At 40.6% G+C, this 15,555-nt stretch overlaps 1 protein-coding gene across 2 annotated transcripts in view; it reads left to right on the forward strand.

The window, feature by feature from the left end:
• The first annotated feature begins 1,102 nt into the window (after positions 1–1,102).
• LARP7 (La ribonucleoprotein 7, transcriptional regulator) overlaps positions 1,103–15,555 on the forward strand; it is a 28,950-nt gene continuing 14,497 nt past the window's right edge. The window contains exons 1-8 of one of the 2 annotated variants that reach the window (XM_059826857.1): positions 1,103–1,131; positions 5,734–5,942; positions 7,381–7,481; positions 7,595–7,678; positions 10,852–11,016; positions 11,697–11,787; positions 13,350–13,724; positions 14,818–14,947. In XM_059826857.1, coding sequence (XP_059682840.1) covers positions 5,735–5,942; positions 7,381–7,481; positions 7,595–7,678; positions 10,852–11,016; positions 11,697–11,787; positions 13,350–13,724; positions 14,818–14,947 — 1,154 coding nt within the window. In that variant the 5' untranslated portion in view covers positions 1,103–1,131; position 5,734. Of the gene's footprint in view, positions 1,132–5,733; positions 5,943–7,380; positions 7,482–7,594; positions 7,679–10,851; positions 11,017–11,696; positions 11,806–13,349; positions 13,725–14,817; positions 14,948–15,555 lie in introns of those variants that run through there. The other variant, XM_009809362.2, reaches the window with a different exon arrangement.

The following is a 15,555-nucleotide window of genomic DNA, read 5'->3' on the forward strand; positions in this document are numbered from 1 at the left end:
GAAGTTGTGCCTCTTTACATATTTAAAGTTAGATCACGGTAACTTTTAAAATACCCTTTGCTGACGAAACCAGGACCAAACCGTTACAAAAGCAACTCATCTGCAGAAGCTGTGACTTACTGCTGGACACACTGGCTTATAATATTTGTTCGGTACTGCCATTCGCATCCGTGTTCGGAGAGCTGCGCTCGCGGCCTTAGTTCAGTCCGTTACGGGCACTGCGATGAGAACGATCACAAGAGACGCGACTGTCAGATGCTTTTATACTGTGGATGAGCGAGAAACGGTTTATATTAAGGAGGGAGAGAGAGTCACGCTGTTTCTTACAGCTGCCACCTTCTTGGCAGTCCCCGGCTGTTTAGTGAGGTGCGAAACCTTGGGAATGGACCCCCTCAAAGGACAGGGAACTGCTCCTTCAGCTGTTAAAAGCAGCTGGACGAGTGCGAGAGCTTAGTACAGCTCAGCGGGGAACGGGGGGGAATGAGGGAACGCCGCGGGAACGGGGGGGAATGGGAACGCTGCTAGCGCACGCTCACACGGGCCCACTCCCTCCACGGGGCCGACAGGCCCGGTAAGCCCTTTTTAGCCCACCGGCCGCAAACATTTCCGTCAGCACGGCGGCGTTCGGGCCCCGGCCGCCTCCCCGGGGGCTTCGCTGAGCCACAGCGAGCGCATCCCGGCGGCGGGGCCCGCCCCTCGGGTCGCCCGCCGCCGTCAGCCGCCGCCACCCCCCGCCCCCGGGGGCTGTCGCTCCGGTAGAGGGGCCCCGCGGCTGCCCCGGCCCTCCCCACCTGTCCCGGGCGGACGCGCAGGATGACGGCGGCGGCGGCGGCCGCCGCGCTCCCTCCCCGCGTTCGAAACTTCCCGCCGCAGCGCGCGTGACGTCACAGCGCGCCGACGCGAGAAGGAAATCACGTGCACCGAGAGAGGCGCGCCCCCTGCCGCGCTGCGCATGCGTGGGCGGCGCCGCGGGGCTTTTCTCACTGCGGGGGCCGCGCGTCGCGCCCGGACTGACGACGACGACGGGGCCGCGGAGGGGGCAGGGCCCGCTGCGAGAGGCGGGCGCGGACGGCGCGGCCCGGTGTCCCTGCGGTGACGTCGCCTGGCGAACCCCTGCGGGCGCGGCGGCAGGTCAGTGGTGCGCGGCGGGGAGCAGCCGGTCGCGGTGGTGGTGGCGGCGGCGCAGGCAGGGGGCGCTGCCGCCCCCCGCCCGCCCGCCCGCTCGCCGCCGGGCGCATGCGCCGGGCGCGCCTCGTGCGGCCAGGCGAGGCGGCGGCCGTTGGGCTGAGGGGGTTGCGCGTGGCGGGCGGTTGGTCGGGCCCCTCAGCGGGAGGGCGGGAGCCGTCTGCCCGGGGCAGCGTCGCTCCCTGCGCGCCCTACTCGGGTACTGCCGCTCGTCCCCCTTAACCGGGCTCTGGCCTCGCCTGCGGCGGCCCCTCTGTCCCCCGTGCCCGGCGCTTGGGCATCCTTCCTCTCAGTGCCCGCTTATCCCGACGTGTGCGGCGCCTTCCTGAGGCCTTCTAACCGCCCCTGTCCCTTAGTGTCTTCCTGCTCAAGACCTGACGCCTCGCGTTGGAGGAGAGGGTCCCATGTTGAGGGGAGGACTTGGAGAGAGGCTGATTTTAGGCTTGCTGTGCTTTTTTTATGGTCCATGAGCACTCGCAGCAGCAGTGCTGAAACCTGCAGTGGTCAGTACCTGTGCAATTAGCAAACGTATGGCGGTCGGCCTTCTCGGGAGCCAGGATTTAGCCAGTTACTACACTAGTCGGGGCTAGAAAAATCTGTTTCACGTTGTGTGTTTCCCCTTTGTTTCAAGGGTAAAGAAGAGGAGGTTCTCCTGTAGTTGTGCTGTACTTTTGGGCCAGTCTGTGAGCAGCTCCTAATAGGGCAGCAGGACGCCTTGCTTTTGTACCCACCTCTATCCTACTCCCAAGTGCTTATTCCTGCTGCTTCCCTTCATCAGCTCTGGTGCTTATTCAGCTCCTTAATGAGTTGGTTTAACCCACTTATCCAGCAGGGAAGGACCAAAAAATAGCAACTTATTTCTCAGGTCGCAGAGTTGAACTGGCTTACCAGAGGGTGACGTGCTCTGAGGGAGACCGTGTGGCAAGTAAGATGAGAGAGCTGGGCTGCCCTTTTGGTGTCAGCAAACTGTTGGTTCATATAGCTGAATCCATCTAATCATAGTCTTGTGCTGCGGGCCTGCCTTTTATTAAAAACCCACTTTCTACCTCTTGCGATGACAGAGGAAGGGGTAACAACGGCAGGACTGACACAGTGGGGTGTGCCTATGTCTGGAAACAGCCTTCACACCCATCACTGTCATGTGGAAGCAAAGCCTTTTCTGTTTGTGAGCACATTGGTTTCGTGACATCTCTTTAATGCCTTAAATGTAGGTTTAAAATGATGTATTGGTTTCTCAGCTTAAAATGGGGAGAATGCAGGAGGCTCTCTGTTTTTAGGTTATGAAGAAAATTGTGCTGGTCCCCATGTAATAACTTCTGTCCTTTCTTAGCTCAGTTTCCGCAGAGTGAAGTTGGGGTGAAGGCACGATAGGAACTTAAACTACTGCAGCTCTGCCTGTCTGTATATTAGAGTAAGAATACTCAAGGTGGATTACAGAATGTGTCTTTGAAAGTAGTTTCAGGTTTGCCAAATACTTGCATTTATTTTGGAGTAAATGTCCAGAAGGGGAAGTGTTGCCACTGACTATATGGAAACATTTTCACAGTATTAAAAAGATTCTTTCTCCTCCCTCTGCCCCCCCCCGCCCTATTTTGTGTTTAAAATGCCCAAAGCAAGCGTTTGCATCGATACTTAATATAAAAGAATAAAGGCTATTTTATAACTGGAACCCTGTTTCTTCCAGACCCTGGATTGCAGCTAAATTTGATTATGTTTTTTTACATCTTTATAACGATAGAAGTTGGGTTTGGAACTTGGCTGCATACAGGTTAACACCAACATGGTTAATGTTTGCCTTTTAAATAGTATAGATAAGTTACTATGGATTTGTGTGGACCTGTATTATTTTGATTTACATGATCTTTGCTTTCTTAGGGTTCCTTCACCCAGCTTAATTGTCCCTCCTTTTCCTGGTTTCACTCTTCGACGTAGAAACACTGGGCTTTTACTTCTTTGAGGAAAACTAAGGGATGGCAGCTGTTTTGCTTTAAGAGAGTGAAATTTTGACCCTGCTTTTGCTTTCTTCCGATTTCAATTGTTTATCAGAATAGTGCTTGTAGCTGTGAGGTGGCAGTGTAAGAATTAGCAAGTCAAAAATACAGGCTATCTTATACCTTGGCATTGCAGCTTTCATTGATGAGTTGAGGTTTGCAAGAGTAATTGCAAATGAAGAGAGTATCAACCAAAAAAGCAACTGCCATGAATTATTGACATGCTTACTTATAAACAGTATTTTCTCAGATCCTGAGTTTTAATCTAGTGTTGTCTCAGGTATAAGTATTTCACTACTAAATCTAAGACTGTATACGGATTCTAATTACAGATTTATAGCTGACATTTGCTCTGACTCTATTTCCAAGCTCCTCCAAAGCAATTTTCTCAAAGCTTCATTTCTAAAGCAAGTAGCACAAAGTCAGGGGTGTGGGGGGGGAAGCCCAGAATATAGCTCGCAGCTGTTTTTCTTTAAGCTTGAGTGAGAACCTCTCCTGGGAAGGAAGTCCCAAGGCTGAGTGACTCAAAATACATGAAACACTTAGATGGTTTCTTAAAATAAAGCTTTGCCGTACATTAGCCACATTCATTATATGTCAGTGTTGGTCATTTAATACTCTTCAGCAGCTAAAAGTATCCCATAATGATGCTTTACCTTTAATGGTGCAAGTCGCTATAGCCCTCAGCTGAATAGTATATTGTTCTGCTGATTATTAATATAAATATCTCGCTGAAGGGCTTGAATGGAGCTTGAACTTCTGCTTCGGTGTGGAGTTTTACCTGGCTTATCTTCTCAAGGTAATTGTTGACCTTTCACTACCTTGAGTGGTCAGCTCACAGCAGGGAGAGAAACTGATATCCGGCTAAGGAAGCCTGATTTGCACAATAATTTGAAGACCATTTCCATTTTTGTCATCCTGTTGTAGAGGTGGTCTTCCTCTCTGATGACTGTACTCACGTTTCCTTCTATGTTGCCTTGGCAGAGAGCTGAGAAGTCTTTCATATGGTGATTGCTACATTAATTACTTTAATCTTTGTGTTAATTTCATTTTCAAAAAGCTGTCTGCTTTTGGCAGTATCGCTTTGTTTTGCTGATGTAAAATGAAGTACTGTGGTGACTGGCAGTTTTCAAGGAGGACTGACTAGCTACAGCGAGCTGAACTGTGAACAAAAAAGATGAATTGATGCATTAGAAAGGTTTTATATTTTTCAAGATGAACCTGCACATTCAAGTCACTTCCCTCTAGTTAGTCCGTAATTTCTAGAGCCCCGATTCTGTGGTTCTGACAGAACTCGGTTTGCCATTTATATCAGTGACAGTTGATGAAAGAGCCCTAACCAAAGAAAGGAAAAATGTCTGTTTAAGTGTAGTGCCTAGTGATTGCCACATAGACTTGCAAGTAAGAATGTGTTAGAACATATTCAAAGGCGGGATTGGAAGATTTTAAATTACTGCTCTTCGGTAGCGCCTTGGCAATTGTCAGAGTGATTTGCATTTTTGACATAACAAAGACAATTTTTAAAAACAAACCTTACTATTACCAGACCTGCCAAGAATATCAACTATCCATTTAAGTATAACTTTACATTGTATTTGTTTATAAGGGTTAATAGATGCTTCTCATTTGGAGGTCGTACCATAAATTTCTGCAGCAAGCTCTTCGGCTGCTCTGTGTGTCAGTGTAACCTGTTTGCAACCTCTGGGTTTAAGATACATGCCTGCTGAGCATGGTTCTTTGGCTGGCCTTTTCAGAAGTCTTCTATATAACCCAGCTGTTTTTTTTTTTTTTCTGCTTTGCCTTCTACTTAAAAGGGTAATTTCTGGAGTGTATAGTGCTCTGGGGTTTTTGTGTGTTCTTTCTAATGGTTTGTACTGGGAGATATAGGGAGTGGAGAACAAATAATTTCCACCTTTTTTTCAAGTCTATGAAAATGGAAAATGTGTTAATTGGAAGGGAAACTGTCTGCTTTTCAGATTTAGTTTTTGTAGGCCTTCTTTAGCAAGTAGCTGGCTTTTCTGGTAACAGGGAAGTTACGTATTACTAAAACACACTTTGTGACCTGCACAAGTGCTTTAAAGAATTGACTTTTGTATGTATATTTTTAATAGCGCTGCTTGTCTGACAACTCGCGAAAGCAATAGATCTGTGAGTCTTATGACTGCTGCTGAAATTCAAACGTTGCTGTTAGAAATCTAATGGGGAGGGCAGACTGTTCACAAGGCATTCTGGATTGACACAACAGTAAAAATGTAAAATGAAAAGCCTGTGGCTTGGTACCAGCTTGCCTCCAGTGAATCTCTGTGGCTAAAGGGCAGTGCTAGGTGCCATGAGACATGAGTTCCAGCTTAGTCTTCACCACACAGTTATTGTGTGACCTAATTTTCCTCATCTTCTGCATGCTTTGTTTTTTTTCTACGCTACAAATAATGAATGGCACATAGTCTCACAGGGGATGCGAGAAGTTTTTAATGTAAGATTAACCAAGAATGTTTACTCCTTGAAATAAGAATATTTTTATTTTTCTCAAAGGTTATATTTAACTTTCAATTGACAGAATGACAGGAATGGAGACTGAAACTGCAAGAGACAAAGCCATGGAAGAAGAAAGCACTGAACAGAAAAAGGAGAGAGAGAAAAAGAAGAGGTCAAGGGTTAAACAGGTGCTGGCAGATATAGCGAAACAAGTGGATTTCTGGTTTGGCGATGTTAATCTCCACAAAGATAGATTTCTCCGAGAACAAATAGAGAAGTCCAGAGATGGGTGTAAGTTTATATTCGGTATATTTCAGTGAACAGATGTGTTTAACTTTCTTTTTCAATGTTTTGCTGCTGACAGTTACAAGTTATTCTGAGGTGCCTGTCTACTCCTCGGGAAGATGGTAGTCTCATGCATTAGGATTAGCAGCTCAGGAGGCAGAGCTTGGTACTAGTGTTTATCTTTTCCTCTCCTTTCCTTTACCACCAGCCATAAGTTAGAGCCATCTACCAGGGTAGAAATGACTGTTTGGGAGACCTGATTTTCTTCTTTTAACCTTGTATAATTTTAGGAATAAGCAAACAAACAGGGGGCATTTTGCCCTTGGAGGTACAGGACTTGACTTGTGGGGTACATATATATAGAAATTAAGATGTCACTTGGATTTGCGGGTAGATATAGATACTTTTTTTTTCACGTTTTCTGCCCAAGTTTGATATGTGAGAAGTTGTGTATTTGCACGTAGGGCTACTGTGCGTCTCTTTCCTTTGGGCAATTTTTCATGTGGTTGATTTGACTTCATTGAGCTTGGTTCCGAAACTATTTGCCAATTTCTGAAGAAATTGGTTTATGCATTAGCTGCAATGACTAGTATGCTTTTGCTTTGAAAAACAGTACATGTCTGGTAAAAAGCGTCTATCAGTATAATTGTTCAATTAACTGTGTTATGCCGGACGGACTAGCAGTGAGGTATGTCTGTAAAAAGAGGTGGTCCTTTTCCATCAAAACAAAAAAAAATAGCAATTTCCAGAAGTGTTTACTTATTTTTGTTTTCTTAAGGAGTCCATATTTATTTGAAGTGTAAATCGTTAGTCCAGTTGGCATGGGATGAAAAGTGTGGCCTTCCAACTGCTCGGTATAGTCGTGAATTATATTGAACTTCAAGCCAGTTCTTAAAAAAGGGCCTTCAGAGGAATAAAATTTACCCTACATTTTCTTGAGATATTAGGGCTTGGATGTCTTTAACTTTTTTATGAAGACTAATACTGCATCATTTTCTGTTAAGGTTTTTAGCAGCATGACTCATTGCAACTGAAGCGCAAGCAGGGGCTCTTTTGTGTCAGGAAGACTGGGTTAAACACTTAATTGAGTACTTGAAGGAGAGGCATGTTTTCAATGCAAATTGTTTTTGTAGTAAAACTACATCAGAAAGGGGGTTTACCTCCTTTCTTTTCAAAGACAATAGTTATCAGTGGGGAGGTAAAAGAAAAAAATTCCTTTGATAAAGGTTAGCACAAAAGAAAATTAGATATAGGTTTACTCAAAACTTGAATTTTGATGGTAAAAATTTTCTTTCAATCCTTGGCAGCATGGTTACATACTGCACTTACGACTTGCAGATTGTTTTACAGAAGTACTAGCTGAGTCTTAATGTTAGATTAGAACACATAACTAATGCTTTCTATATTACCCTGTTTTCATCATTTGCACCTTTTTCATCCCTAGATGTTGACATATCGCTGCTTGTTTCTTTCAACAAAATGAAAAAATTGACTACTGATGGAAAATTGATAGCTCGAGCTGTTAAAAGTTCGTCTGTGGTAGAGGTATTTAATATTTCACTCTTTTGTATTTATTGATGCTGGAGTAATAATGATAGTGGTACTGAAGTAGGCAATAATCTTATGGAAAACGCTTGTTCATTTCTTGTTATTTTTAGTTGGATTTAGAAGGAACTAGAATCAGAAGACGCCAACCGCTGGGTGAGCAACCAAAGGATGTGGATAGTCGTACAGTCTATGTGGTAAGGTTGTACTTGTTGTATGTGCCTTCTGTCCGGCAGAATACTTAATTTCTAACTGTGGAAACTCTTTTAAACTTTCTTGCTGTTAATTCTTTAAGAGTGCAAAACCCACTATGCGTTGTCTATGACAATCTAATTGCATAGTATTATTTACTGTATTAAGAACAACAAAACCAACACAAAGCAGCCACATAGTTTTACCAGAATTAGAAAGTAGGTTTTCTTTGAGAACATAATGGATTTAGTACAAGAATAAAGTACAAAAGCTAATAAAATCTGTTTGTCTTTTTTTTTTTTTCCTCCAGAAGGAAAGGACACTGTGAGGGAGGGAAATGCATTATAGGTCTACTGAACTTGTAATGCTAAGGCCCGTAGAGTGGGGTCAATCTACGTGTTTAATGCAGTAAATATTTTTTTGTATCAGAAATGTATTTATGCATCAATATTCTTGTTAACGCAGGGAGGGACTGGGCAGGCGGCTGGCTACTGTTGCTTGTGCGGTGTACGTAAGGGAAATAAATTAAGTGAAGGCAGGTGAGCGCTGGCAGTGACCATGGCAAGAAAGGGATTATTTTAGTAGACTGATTTCTTGTACCAGCTTAAATCATTTTAAATGCTGAGCAAAGACCTGCTTCACCTGCTAGTAAGAAAAGGTGCACTTCCATTTAGCCATTACTGCTTTCACTGGGCTTTTCTAGTTAATGCTATTAGAGAGGCAACACTGGTACCAAGAAATATTTACCGATTACATAATTCTAAAGCTTTGACTATATTAATAACTGTATTGGTTTTATCAAACAGGATCTGGCTGAGTTTGCAAGATAAACAGGGGTACAATCTGTTCACGAAATCTGTTGCTGCAAGTGCCTCTGATTTTGTAAAACACAAACATCATTCTTTTAAAGGCAGAATGCGCCTAAATGAGCTAGTCTTATGTTTAGGGGGCTTTTAAAAAAACCCAAAAACTCCTAATAGCACACTATCCTGTGGCTACCTTGATACTAAAATGATTCATTAATTTAAATGAAAATAGCTTGTGCTGCTGGAAAAACTCTGCATTTCAACATGGTATTTCAAATGTGTCGGAGTGAAACGGCTGTTACCATATTGTTGAGCCGCTTAAGTGGTAGCATGGGAAGAGATCTGATGGTTGACCTGTCACTTACTTAAAATCCTGTGCGATTTTTTAATAGAATTGAAGCCAGTGTGGAATTTCCTTTTTCTCTAAAGAAAGCTTTTCGTGGCTAACGTCAATTTAGGTATAGACCTGTAGCGGTTAGCAGCAGATTTAGTAATTTTAAGCAGGCGCCAAGCTTTCTGTGAGTAAGATACATGATAATCATGCCCAAAATGCCAGCCCATCCAGATGAAGAGAAGCTGGATTACTCTGATCATTACGTTCTTTAACAAAAGCCCAGAAAAGTTTATTAGTTTTTAGTACAATGTGCCAATCATAGAATTTCCCTAGCATGATTACAGGGACTGCTTAGAACTTCTGAAATACTTTGTCTTTATCATTTTTGGAAAAGATACTCTAAATTTAATGAGCTGCATAGTCTGTATGTAGCTGAAATACATAGCTAAATGGTTTTTAATTTTAAGCTTTTCTGTAAGACCAAAATAGAGAACTGGTGTGTTTTGTAAGTAACTGAATCCATAGAGCTCTTATTTAGAGCATATGTAGCAACCCATTATCTTCTCTTATTGCTACCAAAAAGGGTGGGTTTTCTTCCTTTTTAAAGACCAGTGTATGAGGTATCTGCTCTTTATACTGCAATTCCAGGTATGTTAAGCCACGTGGAAGGACTGGTATGTAGCAGTGGGGGGGAGCAGAAGTAATCAAAGTGTTGGCAAATTCCGTTTCATTCTGGAGCAGGTGAAAGAAAGATTTCTATGTTGGATTAATACAAGGGTTACAGTTAAAGCCTCCACTGTGAAGGATTGTCTCCAACAGTAGTATATTTTCTGAATTTATGCAGGAAGTCAAAGCTTCATTTCTGAATTAAGAATTGAGACTTAATGATGTGTTTCTTGAAGGAATAGTAACTTCATTACTTTATTTTTTTACCATCTCATTTAATTTAGGGGATATTTTCATTAAATTTCTCTGAAATAATCTTATGGTTAGTGACTTTCTTTATATGCTGTAACTTAAACTACGCTTTGACATACACTTTTATTTTGTACTCATCCCATAATATTTTTAAAGCTTCAAGTAGCTGGCTTTTCAACTTTATACCAAACCATAACGAAACGTTTTTCTCAAGCATGCAGAGTTCATGCAAAACCAGTTTTCTACCTGAATATGATAAACAATGTTTTCCTACAAGGAAAACCTTCTAGTGCAGTAACTTGCCCTGAAAAAAAAAATTAAGTATTGTTGACTCTGCGTTGTTGTTTAGGCATGAATTTGAAAGTAGGATTTTCAAGTGTTCAGTTGGGTTTTTTTAGACACTGGTATGACATGATTTCTCTTCGATTGGTGAAGGGAAATATTTAGGAACTGAGACACGATGTTCGCAAGCTCCTAAAATGCGTTTCTATGTTAAGGAGTTTATAGAAATAAAAATCAGGCAGTTTTATCATCCAAGAAGCTGGCTAAAAGTTAACTGCTGTGTCTGATCAAGTAGGCCGTATGTGCTAACCAGTAAAGCTTTAGAATGTCAGCTACTGGCAGGAATTTATCAGTTTGAGTAGTGACTCTTTACTGATGTACAAGAATTCTTTCTGTGATACCTGGATTACCAACAATTTCAAAATAAATAAATAAAACCCTTGTGCTTTGTAGTGAATAGTTTGAGACAATGCAGAATCGTGTTTGCTCAAAGGTCGTAAATTTACAAAGATATTTCATGTTGCAAAGATGCATCTGCGGGTCAGGTCTTGGTATCTGTCACAGGAAGAAGAGCAACATCTAAATTAAATAAATAATGTATTTGTTACAGGTATATGACTGATTAGAGATTCATTTTCAGATCACTATTTTTACTACCCGAATACTATGACTTCTCGACAAGAATACTTACTGAAATAAAAAAAGTTTCTCAACATTGTCACATCAAACTTAAATATATTTTGTTGTGATAACTTTTTAATTAGAAGATGAAGTAAATCATCTGATACAATGGTAATACAGTAGTGAGAAAATGACATGTCTGTCTTGGTTTTTTTAGGAGCTGCTTCCTAAAAATGTCAATCACAGCTGGATTGAGCGGGTGTTTGGGAAGTGTGGTAATGTAGTTTATGTCAGTATACCACGGTATAAAACTAGTGGTGATCCAAAGGGATTTGCTTTTGTTGAATTTGAAACTAAAGAGCAAGCAGAGAAAGCTATTGAGGTGAGTAATGGTGCCTCTGGTCTGTTAGCATTCTTTGTGATTGTCACTTTGTGATATGGATGGTGTACTCTTTACTAGTTCACCTACGGGATCTTAGAGAAATTCCTAAAATATCATAATTTAAAAACTTAATTTAGCAGGAGTTATGTTCCTGTCTCTTACCCCCAGACCTCCAATCAGTTCTACAGTTCTTTTAAAACGTAATTCTGTTAATAACCTGGAGACTCAGTGGAAGCATAGTGGGTATTTTTTGGAATAATTTGGTTGGCCGCTCTTGGCATCTTTTACAGAAACAGAGATCTCTGTGGAACAGTACAATGGCTATTTCAGCAGACGAGCATGGGCATACCTAATTTTCTGTATTTAAATGTGATTTAAAAGTTTAAAAACATTTGTTTCAATATCATAATGGTAACAGATACGTAAAGGTACCACACTAATAATGTGAAATCAAGCAAACTCTGCACTTAAAAAGCAAAGCATAACAACAAAAAACCCACAAAAACCACCACACCACTGACAGTACTGAAAGAACAATGTATACCTGTCATGAGGGGCTACATCTTTCTTGAATGGATATAGGACTGCTGGTTTTAACGGGGATGGAGATTCTTTAAAAATTAAAACACTATTTTTAGTAATAGTTTATGGATTTTAATTATTTATTTATTTTTTAAAAGTTTTTGAATAATCCACCAGAAGAAGCGCCACGGAAACCTGGGATTTTCCCCAAAACAGTAAAGAATAAGCCTGTTCCTGCACTGAATACAAGTAACAACAGTGTAGTAGGTAAGTGTTACTAAGTTATGGGGACCAAGGAACAAACTGTTTTGTGCTTCAACTTCTGAAGAGAGAGTTTTGAACTGCAGTGTTACTGCAGTCTAATCTCATGTTTCTTAAAGATTCCATAAAAATAAAAATGCATGTTACTGCTTGTTTGTCGGCCAACGTAGGCTTAAGAATGAAAGTATAAAACTAAAATAGAGTAAATTTCTGCCTTTTTGTTTTCCTGCTTGATAAGGAACTTAATTTCTTTTTTCCTCTGTTGCCAGCTACCACCATTAGTCATTGCTGGCAGAGCAGCTTTCAGACTGCACAATAAATCATTATCTAAAGCATTTAGCATTGGCAAAAGACAAATTTGATGTGGATTGTTTTGAAAATATTTAGTATTGAAGGGAGAGACATAAGAGCAAAATTATACTTAAACGCTAGTGCTGTTCAGACGAGTTTGTGATCATCTGACATATTTCAGAGCCAACTTTGTGGTATTCTTCTCTCTGCTGAAACTTTCTGTGAGAGAACTATGAAAACAATAGTTTTTTGCCTTTCTTCCTCTTCGGAACTCTTGCTATTTGAGCAGAGCACTCTATAGCGGAATGAACTTTTTACAGCATATTTACAATTCTACTTCATGTGATTGATAATTACTCGTAAAAAGCTGGAGGATATTGCTGAGAAAAGAATCCTGAATTCAGTTGAGCATGTTTCCAATAAATACTATCTACTATAAATTACAAAGCAGCATCACAGGATTATGTTGCAACTTTGAACACTGAAACATTTTTCCATGTTTCTGACGGTGTAGTACAATTTCCCAGACTTCAGACATCTTCCCATCTTTTTCATAAGCATAATGATGAATCATATGTTGTATTCCTCACTATTACAACTAATTCTTTGATACACTAGTAACTATTAGGACAAAAAAAAAAAATCAAAGGAAAAAAACATGCCTCTTAAACCATGCTTTAAACCCACTTAAGATAGTCTCTACTCCTTCATACTGGTAGACAGTATTGAAAATAAAATGATTTTTTTCTTTGGGATTGGTGAAGTTAACATTTTTTTAATTTAGTAGGCAAGTAGTTGTTCATTACATAAATAGTGTGATATATTCATTAGGCTGAGTATCTCCTTTTATTCTCAGAATATAAATTGGCAGTCTTTTTTTATTTTCTTGTCTTCGTTGTTTGGCCTGGAAGGAGGTAGGTATTTCTTACCAAAGACAAGTAAAGGGTGACATAGCAAAATGTGCATTTGTTAAGGAGAAGCAAAGAAGTCTAGCTCGTTTCTTTTTAATTTGAGAGTGAGTACTTCAGGAGTCCTGTAGTCAAGCTGCCCTTGTGACCCACAGGTCTTTCTCACTTCACAAGACTGAGAGTCTTAACTGGTTTTTTACTCTTGTGCCTAAAATGCCTAGGAAGAACTTTGGGACAATGTATTGCATCTCTCCTGTAGTTAGAGATGGCAGACACAGGCATTTCATTTAATATCCCAGATTATCTAGTTCATAATCTTTGGCAGTTTTAAATATTGTATTTTTAATACAGAAGAGAAGAAAAAGAAGAAGAAAAAGAAATCCAAGATCAAGAAAGAGAGCAATGTACAGGCAGCTGTAGAGACAAAGGAATCAAACACGAACACTACAACAGAGCAAGTACCCAAGTCAAAAAGACATAGGACTTCATCGGAGTGTTCAGAAATGGAGGGAACTGAGACTCACAGGCAGCCCTCAAAGAGAGAGAAAAGAAAATGGGACAGAACAGAAAGCTCAGAGGTACCTTGGGAAAGCAGGCCGGGGAAGAGAAAAAGAACCAGCTCCGGAGATGGTGAGACATCAACTCCAAAAGTCAAGAAAACTGTTCAAAAGGATGACGTTCGTCCTGTGAAAGAGGAAATAACAGACACTCCGAAGGATGCCAATGGTAAATCTTAGTATTTCTGTGATTTATGTGCATGAGTGAAATCAAATGGCAGATGCATCTCTTACAGATTACAAATGGCAGGCATAGTAATGAGGGAAAAGTCTAGATAAGGAGAAAAGCTTGATTTAAAGAAACTGTGTTCTTTGCAGTTGAAATTGTATTCGTAGTGGACTAAATTAAGTAAATGGGAATCTTGATGTGCTAGAGGGTTAACACACAAGTTACAGAAGGGGGGTTGCAAAGAACGTGGCTGGAAAGCAGCAAGAAATATAACAAGTGTAATCTATGTAATAGAAATGCATTACTGAACTGACTTTTGGAGGCAAATAGGTTTATTACTCGTATTAGAGGTCATAAAGTAAACCTTTCAAGTGCTGGTGAAATATTCAGACACCGAATTTCTGTCTTTGAAAGACTGAAAACCGGTAAAAGGTTGTTCTGTTTGCGTCAGGAGGTGAAAAATGGTTGATATGGTGGAGGTATAACAAGGTCAGTTTAGGAATATGTGGTGTTCCCTGCAGTTAAATTTAAACCTGGTAATGACTCATTCCAGGGAGATAAGCTGCATGGAGAATAGGAAAGAACTTTCAACACCGAAGCAGGTAAATCTCATCAGAAGTAAAAATAGTTCACAAAGAAGTTAATATCAATAGAACTTCACTGAAGTAAAGTATGGATTAGACAGTCAGCTTAGGCAAATGGCGACAGTATAAGAATCTAGATAAGTAAGATTAAAATACAAAAGAAAAAGCTGATGATCCCAGTTTCTTACATGAGATAAAAAAAAGCAATAGATGGGATTAAAAGCTGCATTGAAATCACATTTGGGTTGACAAGAATCCATGATTAGAGGCTAAACTCGGGTAGTTGAGAAAGTGAGCTAGAAATGAGTAGTAGGCTCTGATTTTTTGTGAAAGGGTCTTCATTCAGGTTTGTATCAAAGAACTACTGTTCATTAAACTATTCTTGATAACAAATAATACTATGCCATTTTATGGAGATATTAATTCAGGCTGTATTATATGATACCTGTGCCTTTAAGTATCTGTCGATGTTAGAACTAAACTTTTTTCTTTTGGACTTTTTAATGTAGACATTTCTGCAGAAGATGACAAAGATAAAAAAGACACATCCCTTTCAAAATCTAAAAGGAAACATAAGAAAAAACACAAAGAAAGACACAAAATGGGTGAAGAGGTCATTCCACTCAGAGTACTCTCCAAGTAGGTTATGAAACTAATCTGTGTGACTAGTTTACGGTACCTGGTGGATGGGGAGGTATTTACTGTTTAGTTGGTTCATAACCTTTTTTGTAGCATAAAAGCATTCAATTTTTGCATGGTTTCACTGAGCTAATTGAATTTTTTTCTAAACAGTAATTTCTTTGCCTGTGTAGTGGTGGCTGGCGCAACAAAACCTGCCTTCTTAAAAGGGTCTCTAAATTAGAAGACTTTTTTCTTAATTTCAATAATAAACACCCCCAAAAAAAAAAACCCAAAACACCCAACACCAAACCGAGAAGGCTGACCTACTGCTCACTGAGACAAGACTAACAATCCAACCAATCCCGGCTTGCTCAATTTGATTTATCCACCACCTCCAGTCTGGGATTAGGCACAAGCTGGGTGGGCTCAGCTACCTTGTTTGTTCACAAATTATATAATAAATTCATAGGTTTTGCATACACACTTTGCTTTTTAATCTCAGTCTGCACTGGGTCTCTCTCTGGTTTTGCATTTAGTTTCTTTTTTGTTGTAGTTTTAACTGCAAAAGGCAGTAGTGATGGCCTTTTGGCCTACTGGTAGCTTTTTTTTTGCTAGGCAACTTTTTG

This window comes from Gavia stellata, chromosome 19, assembly GCF_030936135.1.
Source record: "Gavia stellata isolate bGavSte3 chromosome 19, bGavSte3.hap2, whole genome shotgun sequence".
NCBI lineage: Eukaryota > Metazoa > Chordata > Aves > Gaviiformes > Gaviidae > Gavia > Gavia stellata.